Genomic DNA, 20,829 nt, shown 5'->3' with positions numbered 1-20,829 from the left:
TGGGATTTTTTCTTTGGGTTGAGATAAGTGCTGACTTGAAATATTGTTTCAAAAGTAAGAATAGAGTGGTTTTTATAATTACAATTTTATTTTACAATGAACAGTTATGTAAATGACAATAAAGAAAATGGTATTAAAACAAAAATAATAGCTTGGAGTTTTTTTTTAAACTCTCCTAACCTTCTAATGGTAACTTTTACATAATTGAAGAAGTTGGTTAAAAACGGCTGCTTTATCACACCATTAAAAGCCTATAATATGACTTTAAAGTTAAGCTCCAAATACAGTTAAAAGCATATTTAAACACGTCAAATACATTTTCACACATTTAATAGTTTTATAGCTGCGGTGAACGGAAATAGGTTCTTAAAGAGTTTTTAAAGAGGTCAGCAAACGATTGGGTTAATCCATAATGAGGAAATGTAGTTTATTATCGACACCGCTCAGGCGCCTTTCGCATTCTTTCAGAAGCAAAACTACTACATTTCCCAGAATCCCATTCGCTGTTGCTCCGCGAGGTCAGGGGAATCGTCAGCACACACGAGGATTCATTCCGAGTGCTTAGTCAAACCTCCCTATTCTCTCGCCCCTCCGCTGAGAGACACCGGCTGTTTCATTTCAACCAAACGGGGGGAAGGCCACAGTCCACTAACAGAAAGTTTTAACGACGCACGGGGTGACCTTAAAAGCGGCTAAGGCCGGACACGAAAGTGATCAAGTCCGTGGCTTTAAGGCGCGTGTGTGGCGATGGACGCGATAGACACTGCCCCTGATTCCTGGGATCAGGAGGACGATGGCGAGGCCCAGGTCGACGAGCAACTTTCCAAGGCTTTTGCTGCCAGCCTAAACGTGGACGCCAAGCCGTTTGTCCCCAACGTGCACGCCGCAGAATTCATCCCGGGCTTCCGACAGAAGGGCTCCGCTGAACCGGTGGAGTTAGCGGGTGAGTTCCCGGTTATTTAACGACTGTTAGCCGCGTTAGCTGTTAGCCTCACACACGCTTTTTCGCATGAGCTTAGCATGGATGTTACATCAGAGTTGCCGTCAACAGCTCGAAGCGGAAACGGGGCCAACGTGTAATTTGCAAGTCAACAAGCTGAAAAACTTGCTTGACGTGAATACGAAGTGTTCATTTACGTGGTAGTGACACCGTAACAGCTGTTCGTGCTAGAAAGCGAATCAGTTTGGTGGAGACTTTGTGTATGTGTGCTTGTAAAGCTATTTTAGACTTATAACAATATGTACCTGGCTGGTGATGAAGAATTAAGTGTATTCGGTTAGTAGTTTGTTTAGCTGGACAGATTGCTGAAGCTTTCGACATGTTATTGCCTTTTTATTAACGCACGTGAACTTGCTCAAAGGGTGCTTCCGTTTGTTAGCATTCCAATATCATCAATATTGATGATCAGAGGCCTGGCGCTTCATAAATAACCATTTTCCCCCTTGCTTGACTGCTTTGTTTGAGGGGCCTCTTTTGGCTGATTGTTTAAGGGTGGGATTTGGCCCCCATGCTGTCTTAGTGCAAACATGATGTACCATTATGTGTTGTACTGTTACAATGTAACAATGAAAGTCAGTTGTTGCCCTGATCCGCTTAAATCACGACACTAGAAAACTGGAAATATTCACCATCATCTAGTCTTAGATCAAAGGCTGATCCAGAAAAGTATTTACCACCAGAATTTGGCTGATGTCAAGGCATCTAAATGTTTTCATTACAGCTATGTTTCTAAACTCTTACCTGAAGCAATAATAAGCCTCTATAAAATGTCGACAAATTAAAAGACTAGACCCAAAAGAATATACTAATAATCATAAAATAATATATTTCCTTGTAGAGAGAGTGGTAGAGAACGCGTTAAACTCGGAGCGCTCTTGCGGCTGTCTGACTGATCCGCCAGTGGATCTTGTTAAGGCATACTGCCAGCCAGCCACTGACAGGTCACGTGACCTGCCACTGGCAGCTGCCACCAACCACTGACAGGTCACGTGACTTGCCACTGGCAGCTGCCACCAACCACTGGCATGTCACGTGACCTGTCAGTGGCGGCTCCTGCCAGCCAGTTGAAGATTGAACCCCTACTGAGCATTTGTGTCAGCTGCTGTATTTGAATACTGTTCATAAGGTGCACACTGGAGGTTTTCTTAGAAAGACCAATGTAGCGTGTAGTAGAGGGAAGTGCAGTGATGTGATCTTATCTGCTTATTAAACTTTTCCAAGCTTATCTGCAATAATAAAACAACTCAAGAGAGGTAGTTTTTAACACAATAATGTATGATAAAAGTATTACATAATAGAGAAATGAGTAAGTGGCAATTTCAATAGGTGATCTTGTTACAAAACAAAACTGTCATTTGGACAAAAACATGGGAGTTTGTTGGAAGACCTTTTAACTGTTTTTGTCTTGCCACAAGTGAAAGATATGCCATTCACATACTATTATTAAATAGTGCAGTTTGTTGTCTGCAAATATGTTGAATGTTGACATGCAATTTTCCTTTTAAGATGATTATTCTTAGCAACCAGACTGTCCTGTGTAATTACAGCTATAAAAATAAGCATTTTATATTCCTGCAGGTCCTGATACAGATGCCAGTGTGGAAGCATCAGAGCCCGAGGGTAGGTAAATGCTGAGACACAACCACATTTTGCTTCACATCCCTGTAATAATGATAATAAACATACAGATGAGTCCGTGCCTAGTAACTTGTGCTTGTTCACATTCCAGTTTCCAACTATTTAACAAAAGTCCTGTTCACACCAAGACAGGTGTTTGGTGCGAATAATTTAATGTGATAAACATTTTATGAATGAGCATGTTCAAGCAGAACTTTTGCGTGCCATAAATGCAATTTTTTTTATGGAGAGGGTTTTTCATATCTTTTCCATTATTCTGCGAAGAAAACCGTTCAACCAATACGAACCATGCTCTTGGTCTCAAGCCCAGCTCTGGCGCTGTTACAGAAAACCATGACTTGGTGGCGCTCACGAGCAGAGTATTTTGCTAAGTGATGGTGAATAGTCCAATCTGTAGTCTTGTATTTTGGTGGAGTTTGAGAAACACCATAGTGAAGGGAATAATCTGAATGGCTGTTTGAAGACATAAATATTGTTTGACATTCTTCTCGGTGAGAAGCTGGTATCAGAAATGGAAAACTTTGTGAACCGGGGTGTTTCTTAGTGTCTACTCCAGTAATAATGATTGGATAAATGGTGTAAAATGATAATGTTGGTTTTGACATCAGCTCCGCCCATGGAGAACGGTGATGCGGAGATGGCAACAGATGACACCTGGGAGCAGAAAGGGAGTGAGCCAAGCGAGGCAGAGCCAGGAGGCAGCCCTGGAGGAGACAGGGGTCAGGCTGAAGAAGACTCCCCTCAAGAGGAAGGAATGGAGGAGGAGGAAGAAGTAGTGCCAACACCTAAAGTAGCCCCCACACAGCCAAATGCCCCCAAGAAGGAACATGTTAACGTGGTCTTCATTGGCCATGTCGGTTAGTGTTTGCATAATGCATTTACATTATATATGTATATTAGGGCTGTGTATCACCAGCAAAGTCACGATACGTATCACGATACATGACTGCACTGAATTTCACCTCAGCAGAATTGAGAAAAACAGCTGTTTATTAAACACTGCTTACTATAGTGCCCTTTCTAACTATTGGCAGAGCAGGCAGCTGACCTCTGCATTATGAAGGGCCTCCATAACTGTACCACAGTACAATATAGGTAATGGCATATGTTTCATGTTTACATTGTGCACTCCCCACCAGGTACAATATTCTGATTGTTTGCATCTTGTTTTTAAGCCCATAAATAATAATGTACTTGTTCTAATAAATTTATATTGTAATGTACTCATTCTAATATGTTTAAAAAATAATTGCCATTGCTGGTAGGTTATCATTGCACAAATTAACACACTCTCTACAATTAAAAAAAAAATTAGAAGAGTTCTAAACTAACGCGCTGTCTTCACTGTATCTAAAGCACACACGCTTAAAGGCTGATTTATACTCGACGTGTCAGCAAGTTCGCTTTGAGTGCGCGCAATGTCGTTTCGCGTGGCGGTGTGCACAACATTTTTTTGTAAATTTCCGCGCAGCTCTGCTTCCGAAGATGCACAAACTTTTTAGCGCTGCCCCGCAGTTTTATTAACTAAATAGCTTAATCGCTCAAGAGCTACATTGTCTTTCTCATCAAGGAGCTGGTAGCATCATTGTTTCTAAAGGAATTAAAGCCACATCTTTACTGTTAATCGAGAAACGCGGCAAAACTGTGGTAATTCATACATACACAGCCTCTCTCTGTCGTAAATGAACAGTTGATGAATCACACTTTTCTGAGAATAGGCTTGAAGTGGAGATAGCTAAACTGCAAGCTAAGCAGTGTTTTCAGAAAGCACACGCGTTTATCCAGTGGGGAGAGAGCACGTGAGCACAGGGTTGCCAGGTTGACAAAGATAAGTAGCACGTTTAGCAGATATTTCTGTATTGCGCAAGTGTAAAGCTCTGTTTTGGGGATTACGTCTCTTTATATCAGGCAACCCCATTATGTTCCTCTGCGGCCAGATTATTAACAGATGCTCTATTCATTATTTTTTAGAAACCTCGCACTTTTCTACAAAATTTTAAACGTTGTAAAATTAAGCGTTTTCCACTGCTGCACACGTGCCACAGTATCGATACAGGGCCAGCTGTATCGATACTCGTATCGTCAAATCTCTGTGACGATACATCGTCGTATCGATATTTTGAACACAGCACTAATGTATATATGTTTTAACTCCTCAAGTACGGTTTAATTTTGGGTTGATTCACATGAAAAGATTTTTAATGTAAGGCCACATTTAGTTTTAGATTTAGATAGACTTAAAAAAAAACGTTTTAAATGTTAGGGCTGGGTGATATGACATTATTATCGTAAGTATTGCGGTGTCGATGTCAACAGTCTGGTAACAGACGATTATCGGGAAAAAATGACAAATGATTGACCTTGTAAGTGGCAAAAAATATTTTACATAGTGCCATAGTCACAATACAGGTTTTTTTGCATGCAAGAGTGAAATAATTTAGTAGGAGGGTTGGGAATCTAAAAGCTATTCCAATTTCGGAAATCAGATCAGATGCCTAAGGTCAGGAGTCAAATTACTTGTTATAAAATTACATTTAGATTCTGTGTCTCGATTTCTGTATGCGCATTTATTGTGATTTCAAAAGATTCAACTGCAAGAAGACGAAATAGAACTCACTTCTGCACTCGCGCGCTGTTTTCTGTGCTGCACACTAAGGTTATTTTCATAAAAGGAAGACTAAAACGATTGGTGAAAAAACAATTTCGTAAACTGAAATAAAATAAAAATGTCAAAATAATTGAAAAACTAAAATGAAACTAACAACAGTTATTGAAAAACTAACTGAAATAAAATAATTATCAAAAATAAATAGTTTTCGAAATCATTAGGTTCTCACCCCTTGGCGGGAAAATATACCAGCTGTGTGGAGGTTTGGGGAAATGGCCTACCTGTGATGGCGCATCACACACATGGGGTTATCTGATGGAGAGACGCAAAGCAGTTTAAAGCCTGCACGGGTCCTGTTTGGTAAATGTGCACCAGCAGTAGACTACTTAACAGAACACCCGACCCGTTATCTGACAGCAGCACTCATTTAATTCTGTACCAGACGAGAACCGTTTGACACAAAGACCGCGAGTCGCGACCCGAACCGCACTCACATTAAATCTATTACATCAGGCAAGCAAGATTATTTATTTTCTCATGTAACACAAGCAATCAAACCAACATTAGGCTTTCTAAGTTGGTGCTTTGAAGAAAAACAGACATGCAATGCAACATGATAATTAACAGAAAAAAAGATGAGAACGCGCATCCTGTAAACAATACACAACTTTTGCCAAGCATCTTGCTTACCACTCTGCCAGGCTTTTGAACAAAAGTGCATTGACTAAATCACATCATACACATGCTTATAATTCTTCATAAATGAAAAGAACATTCAAATATAAGCATTTACTGTTAAATGAGACTGCCGTTATTATTGAATTTCATTAGTCCCAGTTTTGATTGATGCACGGCTGTTCACGGAAAAGTGAGCAAGACACCACAGTTACAATATAATTATTGTGGTTAAATTAGAAAAGACATATAACCAAATCAGGCTACATTTATTTTCATACTAAATATCTCAACACACATCATTGGACATTAAGCATGACTTGTGTAGATTAATTTAGTGAAAAAAGGCTTGCCTGCTTTCTTTGGCGTATATTTGTATGCTTTTACTATCTAATCAATCTATCGATACCGATATGGTGGCCGATATATCGTGCATCCCTACTTTAATTAAAACTGAAACTAAACTATAAAAATGCGTTCACAAAATAAAAACTAAACTAAAACTAACAAAAATATGAATGAAACTAATAAAAACTAAACTGAATTTTATAGCAAATTTGAAAATGATATTAAAATAAAACAAATTAAAAAATTCTAAACTATAATAACCTTGCTGCACACACGCATGCACAAAAGCCGCCTTATATACGCAAACACTGGACTGAGCTCTCTTTCTCGTGTTCTTACACATTCGAATGGACAAATACACACAGAATTATATTAAAATACCCCATAAATACAATCAGTTATGTTGTAAGTGAACGTAAAGAGTTGAGAAAGAAAACAAGGGTGTATTGGATCCGTGCATTGACAGCAGCCACTGCCGCTAGTCATTGTAATGTTAATCAAAGATCAAAAGAGAAAAAAATCCCTCATTGATCTTGACTGAATCACTTTTGTAACCTCAGTTTATATTTTATTTGCCTGTTGTTTGGTGCTGATTAATGTAATGGCAACGTGCATCTGTGTATGTGATTATTTTGGAGATGCGTTCCAATATAATTGATCCTTATTTAGGGTAGGCTATAGACCTATTCTATTTTGAGCTGCAGTTTAATAAAAGTTAAACAGAAAGACAAAGTAGCACTGCGGGTGTTTCTGAATATTTATTTAAACAGACTGTATAATGATGAAAAACCACAAACATGACGGGTATAATTAAAATACGCAAATTCCTTCAGCAATAAAGTTTTGTTGCAAACAGATGAAGACATGATAGGCTTCTCAGCTCGCCCCTCAACATGCATGAGTTTGGAGTTTCGGCAGCCCAACACTGAATATTATATTGTGGGAGTTGTATTTTAATTAATAAAATAAAAATGTTATACAAATTACAATATAAAAATTAAATTTAAATTACCCTGCTTCTAATTAAATAAAGCAGTTATTTTTATTTAGTTAAAAATGGGTCGAAAGAGACCTCCGAACTAGTAGGCTACCAGAAAGGGAAAAAAAAAAACCTTAACGTTTTTGCTCGGAATTCATTTTTAATCCCTGCATGATTTTAGTCATACATGATAGATATCAAATACGTTATAGCTTGACTACAAGTTTAAAAACAACCCTGCAATTGTTATAATTAAGGAAATTAAACTTACCATCATGAAATGTGTCTACACAGGCGATAATGCCAAAAAGAGAGAGAATCATCGGAAAATCTGCATATTTTATTCAAGACATTATTATGACATCAACATGCATTTATCATTCTTACAATCACCGCCAGAATGTCCAACTTCACCATGATTAACTTAAAATTGGGTTCTGTTATTTTTCCTCAACAGTTCCCCTCACAAAACGAAATTCATTTCAAACACAAATTTGATAAGAACAGAGTGGAAATTATTAGCAACACCAAAATAACGGCAAAGCTAATGTTTTCTGTTAGTTTAGGCACAAACTAAGAAAAGTAAAACCAAACTTTGTGGCAATAATTAAGACCAAACTGAACATGGTGTGTGTTTATGGTGCTTGTCGGCAATGTTGTCTCAGCGGGGGCGTGGTGGAGGTGGGGCTTAGGTAGACGATATTATCGGATATCGCAATATTTTTAAAGGCGATTATCGATAAGATATTTTTGACATATCGCCCAGCCCTAATATATATATTTGTTTTGTTTTCTATATATAGTTTGACTTTTCTATTATTCAGTTGTTTTTCGGTTCATTAATATATAGCTGTGGTAATTGGTATTGTGATAAATTATAAACAAACAAACATGGTTAATTGCACAGTAACTTGCCAAGATCTTCATGCTATATCTTTTTCAGTTTTGTTGTTTTAACTTCATCTTTAGCTTCCATTTCCGTTTCTTAAAATAAGCAGTTCCAGTAACGTCAGTTTTATTCATCTTATTTGCTGGAGTAGTTTTTGCACTTGGCTCTAATTTACTTGGATTTGTTATACAACCACTTTATTATTAATCAGTTACCCTTAAGGCATCTCAGTTCATTCATATCTCAAGAGCATCATAGGGAACACTTTTAAAATGTCTTTAGAGAACAGAATTGTACCATCTTTTTCTGTCCTGGCTTCACCCCGTCTCTTTCTTCTCATTTTCATCCAGATGCTGGTAAGTCAACTATTGGAGGACAAATCATGTGAGTTGCTGATTTTGCCACAGTGTTTTTAGCAGATATTGTTGGTTTTTCCGTCCCAAGTTTCTGATAGCCTATATTCTGCCCCTCCTCCACAGGTATTTAACAGGAATGGTGGATAAACGAACTCTGGAGAAGTATGAGAAAGAAGCCAAGGAGAAGAACAGGGAAACATGGTAATTAGCTTAGTTAAAAAGTTAATTTACCAGAACATCTGGTGGGCAGTCAAGCAGATTCCCTCTAAAGAAACTTGTAACACTTTAGTATTTTTATTTATTCATTTTTGACTAAGGTAGAGGAATTTTTCATAGTAAATGTTTTTTCTCAGGTACCTCTCTTGGGCCCTTGACACAAACCAGGAGGAAAGAGACAAAGGAAAAACTGTGGAAGTCGGACGTGCGTACTTTGAGACAGAGAAAAAGCACTTTACCATTCTGGATGCACCAGGCCACAAAAGCTTTGTGCCCAACATGATTGGTGGAGCTTCACAGGCTGATTTGGCAGTGCTGGTGAGTCATAGCGTTGAATAGGCACTGAAAGGCAGCCGTGAGAAATATCCACTCATGCTACCTGCAATTCATGAAGTCTCCATGGAAAAACCCTCTCCATTGCTGGGCTGTGAGCAGGTTGACTGTGTTAATGACACAGTAGATGGCGCTGTTTGAATGCCAATGTCAGTCTCAAAAGGCTTTGACTTTCACTCACACACCAGAAACTGCTGTCTGTTCATTCACTTCAGTCTCTGAATTCATTGTCATATTTCTGTCTGAAGGTAATCTCTGCAAGGAAAGGAGAGTTTGAAACAGGCTTTGAGAAAGGGGGCCAGACGCGGGAGCATGCCATGTTGGCCAAAACTGCTGGAGTGAAGCATTTGATTGTACTTGTAAACAAAATGGATGATCCAACAGTGAACTGGAGTTTGGAGAGGTCAGAAAATTGACATTTATATACAAAGGCTATTGTTATTGTATTTGATCTTGTTTTATTACTTTTTTTTAGAAAAAATGGTATTGAGTGTTAATTTTCCCCACTGTTTGCACATAGGTACGAAGAATGTAAGGAGAAACTTGTTCCATTTTTGAAGAAAGTTGGGTTCAACCCCAGGAAAGATGTTCATTTCATGCCATGTTCGGGACTTACTGGGGCCAATCTAAAGGAGCCAGCGGAGTACTGCCCTTGGTATACGTAAGTGTGCCAACTTGCTGTTATTTCATTTTAATTTAAATGCTTTTTGACAATTATTGTGTAATATTTTAAATTTAGTATAAAAATACATTAAATCAGTGGTTCTCAACCTTTTTGACTCCAAGGCCCTTTTTTGTCCAAGATTGCATTTGAAGGCCATTCCTTCTAAGGTGAAATATACATGTGGTGCTTCTGTAATGACCATTAATGAGCTCAAAAATATGATGTCAGTTTATTATTGTACTTTCTCCTAACTTTATAAACATTTTAATTAATATTTAAATTGAGTTCTATTAACATAGGCTCAATGGGATTTACTGGGGCCCCCCTAGAAGTTAGCTGAGATGTCCTGGTTGTCCCGGGCCCCCTGGTTAAGAACCACTGCTTTAAATATCATAAAAGTACATGAATAATGGGTCTCACTATTTTTGTATATTATGGACAGAGGGTTACCATTCATTCCACATCTGGACAGTTTGCCAAATTTCAACAGATCAAGTGATGGACCAGTCAGGTTACCCATAGTAGACAAATATAAGGTATGTAAAGTGTAAAATAAATCATCTTTGAAGGAGTCTGAATATTTAGGACCATGTGATATTTCAGTTTTTCTTTTTTAATAAATCTGCAAAAATGTCAACAATTCTGTGTTTTTCTGTCAATATGGGGTGCTGTGTGTACATTAATGAGGAAAAAAAATTAAATTAAATGATTTTAGCAAATGGCTGCAATATAACAAAGAGTGAAAAATTTAAGGGGGTCTGAATACTTTCCGTACCCACTGTGTATGCATATATTGTTGGGGGAATTTTTTCCCCTTAAATCTTGAACTGTATGAATTCTTTGAAGTTCATCACATGTCATGCATGGCTGTCCTTTATTTGGATGTTTTAAAAATTCTGATGTCCCTTATAGTTTTGTTTAAAAAAAAATGCTTCTGGTGTGTTTTTGCAGGACATGGGCACTGTGGTATTGGGGAAATTGGAGTCGGGATCAATCAGCAAAGCTCAGCAACTCGTGATGATGCCCAACAGGGTAAGATTATTGCAACATAACCCTTTAAAACATCAGGCTTTATGGCATGAATTGGCTGATGTATCTGTGCTTGTCTCAACTGTGTGCAGCACACTGTGGAGGTGCTGAGTTTGCTGTCTGACGATGTTGAAACCGATGATGCTGGCCCGGGAGAGAACTTGAAGTTGCGACTCAAAGGCATTGAAGAAGAGGAGATTTTGCCAGGCTTTATCCTCTGTAATGCTGAGAACATTTGCCACACTGGGCGCACCTTTGATGCCCAGGTCAGTGGAAACTCCCACTGTAATTAAAAGAATGATCCAACTTCAATACAAGTTCAGCTCTATCAACAGTAGATATGATTACTCAAGTTCCTTGTTTTTGTTTTGCAGTGCTACATATCAATTGTGCTTTTGTTTCTGCCATTTCAGATAGTCATCATTGAACACAAGTCAATCATCTGCCCAGGTTACAACGCAGTCCTTCATATCCACACCTGCATTGAAGAAGTGCAAATTACGGTAATGGTTGCAAATTTTCAGTTTTTACATTTAGTATTTGGGCAGAAGTTCTCTTGTGGTGTAAATCTGTGACAGTAAGCCCTGCAGACTTTAGCTCGGGTGGGTGCACTTATTTACAGCTAGTTCTGTATCAAAGTGGTTCAAATGTGCCTTTGGCTCCTTTACAGGCCTTAATCTGTCTGGTAGACAAAAAGACGGGGGACAAGAGCAAGACACGACCCCGCTTCGTCAAACAGGACCAGGTGTGCATTGCTCGTCTGAGAACAGCTGGGACCATCTGCCTTGAGACCTTCAAAGATTTCCCTCAAATGGGACGTTTCACCTTACGAGATGAAGGTAGGTGGACATTATCACCAAATGCGACTCTATAACTTGTCTTCAACTTGGATTTGTTGTTTTATATCTGTTCTGTGAAATTTTTTTTTTGAGTTCTGAATATGTACTTTCTTTGTCTTGAAGGGAAAACCATTGCCATTGGAAAAGTGTTGAAACTTGTTGCCGAGAAGGACTGAAAAGAATGATTGGTGGTTCTGAAACGACTGACCGAGGCGGAGGTAGATGCTGCTTCAGCCGCAGCACACTTCATAGCCCTCCTGTCCTTTCTCCTCTCTGCCTCCCGAAGACCAGCTTAAAAAAACGTATCTTAAAGAAATCTGTTTTTAAGCAAATGAAAATGAAATCAAGTACACATGTGTCAGCTTTCTCATATTGAGAGCTCAGCGATGCCATTGTTTTAGGTTCTCCCCCATGACCTGTTCTTCGTCAATCACACACGTTGAATGGCAAGAGATCTAGCTCTCTTCCAAACCTTTTTTATTTTTATAATTTTTCTTTTTGCTTCCATCAGAGAAATATAATGGCAGCAGATAGAGTAAGCGTATGTGGACCAAGATTTGCTTGTTAACATAAAATGATTTATGAGCAGTAAAGTTTGAATGATTAACCAATTGAAACCAAAATGTTAATATCTTGGTTGTACATGTCTCCCATTGCTTATTCCCATTTTGGTTTCTGTTCACATAACGTTCTTGCAAAGTGCATGAGCGTGTTCACGTTATTAAAGCATCTTCTATGACAATAAAATATAAAATTGGGAAAAATTGGATTGTTTAATTTTTTTTCCTTACTTAAATATTTTGTGCTATATGACTGAGTTTCTTAAAAAAAAGAAAAGAAAATGTGTTGGAAATGTATCTGACCTACATTTTGGTAACCACTTAAAAAAAATTATTTGATCTGTGTTGGTATATTTCTATGTCAAAAGCCTATATATACATTTTTTTTTTCATGTTTAGTTTAGGGCAGAAATCCTAAGTACTTTAAGTACTATGCATTACTAATTCCTATATAACTTAATACCTTGCTTATGCAAACCGCAATGATTATTTTAAGTGTTTCTAGATCCTGCATGTCCTGTAAAACATGGGCTTGTTATGAACTATGATTAGCCCTTTGCTTAAACTGGTTGCAATGTGATTTTTGTATTTGTGTGTGCAATTTCTCTGAGCCACAAATAGGGCAGTGTGGTCCAGCTCCAGATGTTCATTCTGACACACCCACAGGGAGTGGCTTTCACTCCACTGTATTTTGTGGATAAATACAGTAACTGGCAGGCAGAAGTGGAACAAGAGCTTCTGTTCAACCATTGATGGGCCCTGAGCTTTCTGAGTAAGTGCTTCATTTTTTTGATTCAAGTGATGATGAATTATTTTTCTATGTCAATGTTTTAAATGATCTAAGGCTGAGTTCATATCGGTGGTCTTGCATTTCTGTAGATCAAGATGCATTCCAACATATCTGCTGTGCGGATGCAGACTGATGAAGCTGGTTCATGTCCTGGAAAGACTTCCCACAAAGGAGTGAAATGTGGCTGGAGTCACTTTAAAAAGCCAGCCCTGGCCATCTTCATTGGGGGTCTTCTCTTTGGCATGGGCACCGCGCTGTCCTTGTTGTACTTCACCCAGGTGGGCAATGTGCCCTATTTAGTAGGACCTATATTCTTGTCCGTGGGGCTGATGTTTCTGGTCACTGGACTTGTCTGGGTGCCCGTCATCAAGCAGAAGATGGTCCATACAGCCATGACCCAAATGAGCCATGGCAGACCTCTGCTACCTGAGCAAGGAATTTATGCACAGTCCTGCGTTACCATTTCATAGGGTCTCTGAGCTGGGGCTATTATTAAGAATGTTTGTTTTATGTTTATTTTATCCTGTGAGATGTTATATTTTTTGTGTGGAGTCTATAGATGTGTCTCCTATTGCAAGTGCTTTTTTATTGTTTTGTTCCCGGCAAATCCCTACAACTGGATTAAAATGGCTTTAAATGCTCACCACTGATGTCATCAGAGGTCAAAATGATTTCAGACCAAACCGAATTCCAGGGATACACAGAATACTGAAAAAGCACATATGTAGGTCACTGTGGGGGGAACCCTTCAGATTGAAAATATGAAGCAGTGTGTTTGTCTACCATTAACTCATATTAGTTATTGATTATGACTTAATGAATTCGGTTGTTGAACAATTATTGTTAAAATATTATAACTTACTGATGATTATGTTCATAGTGACTGTTTGCAGCCCTAGTGTAGCTGTCTTATAGGCCTATATTTCCCCAGAAAAGATCATCTTTGTATTCTCACTTCGTTTTAGGAAGCAGTAGTATTAAGCACGCCTGATTTATTAACGAATCAGTTTTTGGGTCTCCTCATTTAATAGTTACCTGGCCTGGTGCACAAAACGATTTGTTTACGAAATCGACTGATTCTGTCTGAGCGATCAACATCGACTCACTGAACCGAGAGCAACCGAGGGTTTGAGTGAGTTATTCTGAAAGATATTCCGAATAGCAGCAATTTTATAAATAAAACGTATTAAAAAAGTTATTAAAAATGCTTACGACATGATTGTATGAGTTTTTTCAACACACATGCAAAACTTTGTTTGAAAGAATAACGTAATGATAACACGGACATGAAAACACACATGGAGGACCAAACCTACAGGTAAATATATAAATGTAATAATAGGGAAATGAATAAATTACTTGATAAAACAAATACAATTCTTTTAAAATTAAATTTAGTCCTGATTTTTTTGTATTATGAGCGATCAACATCGACTCACTGAACCGAGAGCAACCGAGGGTTTGAGGGAGTTATTCTGAAAGATATTCCGAATAGCAGCAATTTTATAAATAAAACGTATTAAAAAAGTTATTAAAAATGCTTACGACATGATTGTATGAGTTTTTTTCAACACATGCAAAACTTTGTTTGAAAGAATAACGTAATGATAACACGGACATGAAAACCAAACCTACAGGTAAATATATAAATGTAATAATAGGGAAATGAATAAATTACTTGATAAAACAAATACAATTCTTTTAAAATTAAATTTAGTCCTGATTTTTTTGTATTGGCTACCTTTTCCTTAATTATTTTCTGTATTTATTGTTAACTTTTATTTTATTCTTATTAACTTATTAATTAATCAATTCATTAATTCATCCTGCAGGTTTGGTCCACACATAATGTTTCTAGCTGAGAGATGTAAATTAGTATTGTGTCAGTATTGTATAAATTAATATTGTTCAATGTAATGCAATTATTTATTTTCTAAATGTTTTTAAGAGCTGAATCATGACTGCTACTAACAGAACTGTGACACATGGAATTACACTAATCATTCTTATTTTATATTAAAAAAAGGAAAAATGCTAAATATAATATGAAATGAATTAGAGCGCATAATAACCTAATAACCCCTGCCATGTTAAGGAAGGAACTTACTGAGTCGAAACGAACCGATCGAAAAAACAAACAAACGATGAAACGAAACTTTTAATCGTACAGTGAATAATTATTATTTTGTAGGTGTCGAGCAGTATTTTTCAGCGCCTTCTAGTGTCCGAGGTAGATAAGGGAGGATCGCTTGAAACAAACGTATCCAAACAACCAACCGATGGCTTGCAAAATGATGGCGTCATTACAAATCGGCCAATCAGAAGCAGGCATGAAACGAACCACGAGCTGAGAGTTTTTACACAACAGTCGGACTCGGAACCGAGGAGTCCCATTGTCAGGAGTGTAACGTGCCAGAAAATAGTTTGCATAGTGTTGTTATTTATTCTCAGGATCGTAACCATACTATTTAGCTCAACATATCTCTCACAGGAAGTAGCTAGATATTTGGAAGAAAGCAGCTTTGAGCAAATACCCGGAGGTAAGTAAGTTGCTAGCTAGCGTTGTCAGTTCAGTTGAGTTCTGAGATGTGTTAGTTCTCTAAAACGCTGCACAACATGCTGCTAATTATATCGTTATTGTAATAAACAATAGTTTCAGCCAAATTACACGTCAACGTGTTCTTCATTCGTTATTAAAGTAATTTGTGTCGGAGCCTGAATCCGCCTACTGTTGCAAAAACTTTAAATGGCTGCTTTGTTGTTAGCCAGCTAGCAAATTTAAAACTGAAGTCTTTTCATATGATGGTGATAGAAAGTTGATGTGCTCTAAAATGTTTACTGTTATCCGAAACATAACTGCGTACTACTTTGTTGCAGTTTAAATAGGGAATAAATTTTCTGTTGTTTGTTTAGCTTAGGTTATAAATCATTAAGAAGTCTTCAGATAGTCTAAGACACGCAGTCATTTAATACTGACATGTTACTGTTAAAAATTGTAGCGTGAGTCGTGCGCCTGTGGGAAAATATCTTTAGGTTTTTTTAAATCATCACAAGACACGCTCTTCCTCTTCTGTTTGTTCCTCACTATTACAAAAAAAGCTCTGCACCCTTTCAAGAAGAAACACTTTCAGTAACAAAATCGTCTAGTAAGTTTCACAGATTTTTGTCATTATTATTGTATTTTTTAGAATGCCTTTGGATGACCACATCAAACAGACATAGACCACAAATAATTTGATAATTTGACCACAAACAATTTAATTTGTTACTCCAAACAATGTTTTTATACAATATAATCTATATATTTTATCAATTAATTAATTAATTATTCTATTATTTTTATGACTTTTTTATAATGATGGCCATTATTTTGCCAGTAAACCTGACTGCACAGCAATGAGTGACCCTGAGCCAGCAACATTTGCATCTGTTGAACAAGAGAGGGACTACTGGAAGGAACAGGCTGCCAAATACCAGCAAAGGTAGGCTACATCAGTGTTGTTTTTCATTCAAAATGACATTTGATCTACATTGGACATAATGGAACTTAAGGAAAAGTAAGGCAGTTTTGCAGAGCCCAGGTTTGTTGCTAAACACTTCAGATAGAACGAAGGATAAGATCTTCCTTTACAACCCACATTCAGTCATCTTATTGAATCACTGCTTGTTCAGGGCCGAGGAGGCGCAGGAGGAGCTGCAGGAGTTTCAGCAGATGAGTCGAGACTATGAGGCGGAGCTGGAGACAGAGCTGAAGCAGTGTGATGGCCGTTATCGCGAGCTTGTTACGGCCAACAACAGACTCCGGATGGAATTAGAAAACTACAAGGTACTGTAGTGCATCATAGACACGTGGTTAATAAACTGCTCTTTTTAAAGATTTATGATAGTCACTGTTAGATTTTGCTTTATTTGGCTGAGCAGTTGTTTGGGTGGTTCGCCAATGTACTAGATTTCTCTAACACAAAGTAAGCTTGACCAAAGTTCTTGTGGGGAGAAGAATTTATTGAAGGTTGTAGTGTTGCAGTTCTTCAGCAGCGATGTTAGCATGTCATCCTTTGGAAAATCTTATCCCAAGGTGCTGTCTTTAGCCGCTTTTCCACCGAAATTACCTGGAACAATCTGTCCCAGGAACTTTTTTTTTCCCCCTAGAACTGTTGCTGTCTGCGTTTCCATCGCGGTCTAAAGTACCGTGAAGAATAGGCAAATAGTCTGGTGACGTAGGTCTGCGCGCGTTTCTCAATACCAAGTATGTAAATTTCGGACTTGCATCCTCGGTAGTACGGACTTTGCGAGTTCGGCTCTGGAGTGTGACAGTGAAATCCCGTGGACGAGACAACGCAAGTCCGGTAATTCTGCAAACAGCAGTGTACTTGATAACGTCAGTCAGCTCGCCTTGGCTACTGCAATTTTCCTCACTGTATTTACAATAAGACGAAATATATCAAACACCACTGCCTCCTTTCGTTTTCATTTAAACATATTAATAGTCGCAGAAATGTCGTTCAGGGGATGTATATAGCCTACATTACAATGAAACAAAATATTATATCAAACAGTATTGCCTCTTTTTATTTTCATTTTAAAATATTAATAGAATAAAGACCAAAGATTACCTGTTAGATTTACCCAAATCAAATGGTATCATATGTTTAACCATTAAAAAGACATCAGAGCCAGCGGCAAATGTCAGAAGGCCTAGCCGAGTTGAGGCTGCTCTCATCGGGAAACAGGAGCACTGAGCGCCCGCGGATCGCGTGGAGCTGACGTCTCCAAAATCGGCGAAACGCATTAAGTAGGTGCTGTCTTTATAAAGAAACAGCATATTTGAGTTTTAAACAACTACATTCTCACCTGAAATACTTTTAAAACTACATTTCATGACACAATAACTGTAATATTTAGAAAATTATCCGAATATATGGTGGTTGAAATACAATGCTGCGTGAACTCAACCAATCAGCATGTTTAGCGCCCAAGTCCCGCCCCCGAAAGTTCCGGACCTTTGAAAAAGTACTACCTCGCGAGCAGGGGCTTTCTGAGGGGCAATATTTCACCCAGAAGTTTATTTAGATCCTGGTTCCTGCAGTGGAAACACACCGAGTACCGGCCCAAAGTCCCTAGTTCCTGGGTAAAGTTCCTGCAGTAGAAACGGGGCTTTTGAGACCAGACCTTTATACATGGTAACAAATGTGCTACAAACAATACAATAACAGCCCATGGAGAGCCCATGACACATTGATCTAATGCTGACCTAAGGTGCTTATTGACCATTCGCCAGGAGTTTGATTGACAGGTGATCTGACCAATCATAACGCCAAATCTGCCATTTTGTCTGACAAACAAACCAGACCGAAGAGTAGATTAACGTCGGTGTACTTGAACTTGAAAAATGGTGAGTATTTACTTCTTTTGGCGGTTGAAACGAGATACCGTCTGATGTTCATTCATGTTTATTTCGTGCTTTAACTAGTAAAGAGAGAGATGATTGGTTCAGGTGCCTTTTGAACTGAGGCGCTACAGTGATCTGTCACAACACGTTAAAGAGCCACAAAATGGTATTTGTTTGAATTCCTAAAAAAAAGTTTAAATTTAAAGCTGAAACTTTTGTTTCATACCTAAAGTAACCTGCTCTGCTTTGTCTGTCGGCATGTTGTCTGTTTCCTCTTTGCTCTGCAATGTATTTTTCATTGCATGAGAATGTGTGGCACAAGAGTGCCATGGCTTGTCGGACATAGCAACAGTAATTAAGGGGGGCAGGTCTTTGCTAAGGGTCAAATATATATGATCCATTTGGGTCACACTTTTGTAAACAAATTCAGTTGACTAAAATTGATTGCAAACGCATTACAGTCAGGGGCAATCACAATGTAAACTGAAGTATACATAATCTTTCTTCACCAACCTCTTTAAAAAAAAAAAAAGACAATGGGTCCATTTAAATGAAAACATGCCTAAATCACCCCAGAACAGTTAAAGGGGTCCTATTATGCTTTTTCACTTTTTCAACTTTAGTTAGTCTGTAATGTTGCTGTTTGAGCATAAAAAAGATCTGCAAAGTTCCAAAGCTCAAAGTCCACTTCAAAAGGAGATATTGTTTAACAGAAATCACTTTTCAAAAACTACAACAAATGACTCGTTTGGACTACAACGCATATTTTCCGGGATTTGTGATATCACAAATATCGACGAATGGGACGAGACCTGGTTGAGCTGCACTAGAGAAGGCAACGAGTGTTATCACTATGTCGGAGACGCGCTAGTTTTCCCAAGGCAGACGAACTTAAGAGTGGTTACAATCATCCGGGTTTAAATCGCGCTCAAATTGATTTGATTTTGACGCAATATTTACACTGAAGCTTGCAGGCGGCTATGGTAAGGGGCATGACATTTCCCGACCAGGCGCCGAGTGCTGCCAATCACAACACACACTGGCCCAGCTAACCAATCACAGCACATTTCGTATTTCAGAAGGCGGGCCTTCATTTGATACAGGAACTAATTCGAGCCGTTCATGTCAGACTGGGGAGAGAGGTGTTGTAATAATGTAGAATATGTGAAAAATAATGTGTTTTTCGAACAACCTAGCATGAGAGCCTGTTCTAGTACACCCCCCAAAACAAAATCAAGACTTTGTAAAAGAGCATAATAGGACCCCTCTTAACAAACCTGATTTAGCTGTCTTTGCTGCAAAAGGTGGCTCAGCAAAATATTATGTAAAAAAAAAAAAGTATGTATGTTGTGCTTATTTTTCAAATAAATCAATTTGATCTATTACCTCAAACCATATGTGAACAACATAATAATATGCTGTAAACTGAATAACTGTACTGTGAATAGCTGTGCCACTGATGTCTCATAAAGCACATTAATGGGGGTTTTATCTGTAATATTTGAATATGAATTTTATCTAAAACTGACGTTCATTTGTAAGCATATAACCACAGATAAAAGCCATTTGAATCTTCGTTGACTGAGTGTTTACATCCAGAATGTCTGTGTCTGGTTTTTTCAGTACTTACTGAGGACACAATCACACATTCACAGACAAACAACAGCGATCCAATTCAGGATGAGGAAAGCAGCTGATGCTTATTTCTGCATCAGTGTCTGGAGGGCATGGAGGCTCACTCATGGTTTTACTTGCCATTTGTTGCTCAAACATGGTTGTAAAGCCATATTGAAAATTGGATTCATTTGAAAATAGACCTAAGTCAAGTTACATTTAAATGCTTAATCTCATAGCATTAGGCATTTGTTGACTACAGATTTGAATCAAATTACATCTAGGGATGGCTCAGTACCACAATTTTGCCATGTTGCCATAGCATATCTAGTACCGAAATGAGCAAAATCATAATGTTGTACCGTTTGAAATATAATTTTAACCGGTATTTTTCCAGTATTGGTATACTAGGGTTGGGTACCGAAACCTGGTACCAATATGGCACCGTTACCTAACCGGTATGTACTAGAACCGAATCCGAACGCAGATTTCGGTGCCTCATTTCTGTGCCATGCCTGAGCGATCGATTGAAATATTTGTCCTCTGGTTCTCCGAAACAAACGTAAGAAGCATCATCACTTGCCCCGCTGACCATTGCTGCCTGCTTCCGCAACATGTGTTTCGCTCCCGCGATTTTTGTGTCCACTCCTTTAAACATTCTAATATTGTGTATAATTTTGGCGCATCAGGGAGCCACTCTCAGGATGCAGTGTCCTTAATATTTTCAAGAAACGGCTGTAAACACATCTCTTTCATCTTTGTTTGACCCTCTAACTCTAGCACTCTCTATTCTAATGCTACTAATTTTATCTGCTTTTTTTTTAATTAAAAACTTGACCCTCTAACATTTGCACTCTCTAATTTATTTCTATTCTAATGGCCAATCCATCATTTTTGGGGGA

The 20,829-nt window shown here is 38.2% G+C and overlaps 1 protein-coding gene and 1 long non-coding RNA gene across 3 annotated transcripts; both read left to right on the top strand.

The window, feature by feature from the left end:
* The first annotated feature begins 407 nt into the window (after positions 1-407).
* gspt1l (G1 to S phase transition 1, like) lies at positions 408-12,078 on the top strand. 2 transcript variants are annotated; one of them, XM_016279093.1, is made up of 15 exons: positions 408-943; positions 2,579-2,620; positions 3,247-3,495; positions 8,488-8,521; positions 8,617-8,694; positions 8,847-9,027; positions 9,291-9,445; positions 9,563-9,703; positions 10,149-10,242; positions 10,658-10,738; positions 10,828-11,001; positions 11,149-11,238; positions 11,406-11,574; positions 11,698-11,765; positions 11,803-12,078. In XM_016279093.1, the coding sequence occupies exons 1-14, from the start codon at positions 748-750 to the stop codon at positions 11,748-11,750; spliced, it is 1,737 nt and encodes a 578-aa protein (XP_016134579.1). In that variant the 5' UTR covers positions 408-747; the 3' UTR covers positions 11,751-11,765; positions 11,803-12,078. The 2 variants fall into 2 exon arrangements, with proteins under 2 accessions (XP_016134579.1, XP_016134578.1); XM_016279092.1 differs by having other exon boundaries at positions 11,698-12,078.
* A 3,184-nt stretch (positions 12,079-15,262) lies between these two features.
* LOC107590450 (uncharacterized) lies at positions 15,263-16,745 on the top strand. The gene is made up of 3 exons (XR_001609789.1): positions 15,263-15,464; positions 16,302-16,406; positions 16,597-16,745. It is a non-coding gene; the product is annotated as an uncharacterized lncRNA (long non-coding RNA).
* The last annotated feature ends 4,084 nt before the right edge of the window (positions 16,746-20,829 follow it).

This window comes from Sinocyclocheilus grahami, unplaced genomic scaffold, assembly GCF_001515645.1.
Source record: "Sinocyclocheilus grahami isolate Dianchi unplaced genomic scaffold, SAMN03320097.WGS_v1.1 scaffold127.1, whole genome shotgun sequence".
Lineage (NCBI taxonomy): Eukaryota > Metazoa > Chordata > Actinopteri > Cypriniformes > Cyprinidae > Sinocyclocheilus > Sinocyclocheilus grahami.
This window is presented reverse-complemented; position numbering and strand designations above follow the sequence as displayed.

What these genes read in the sequence shown, in the direction of transcription:
- gspt1l (XM_016279093.1), top strand. Translation starts at nt 748, where the DNA reads ATGGACGCGATAGACACTGCCCCTGATTCCTGGGATCAGGAGGACGAT. An exon ending in GAGTACTGCCCTTGGTATAC is followed by an intron (nt 9,704 to 10,148) that starts GTAAGTGTGCCA and finishes TATTATGGACAG; the next exon opens with AGGGTTACCATTCATTCCAC. An exon ending in TTTCACCTTACGAGATGAAG is followed by an intron (nt 11,575 to 11,697) that starts GTAGGTGGACAT and finishes TTTGTCTTGAAG; the next exon opens with GGAAAACCATTGCCATTGGA.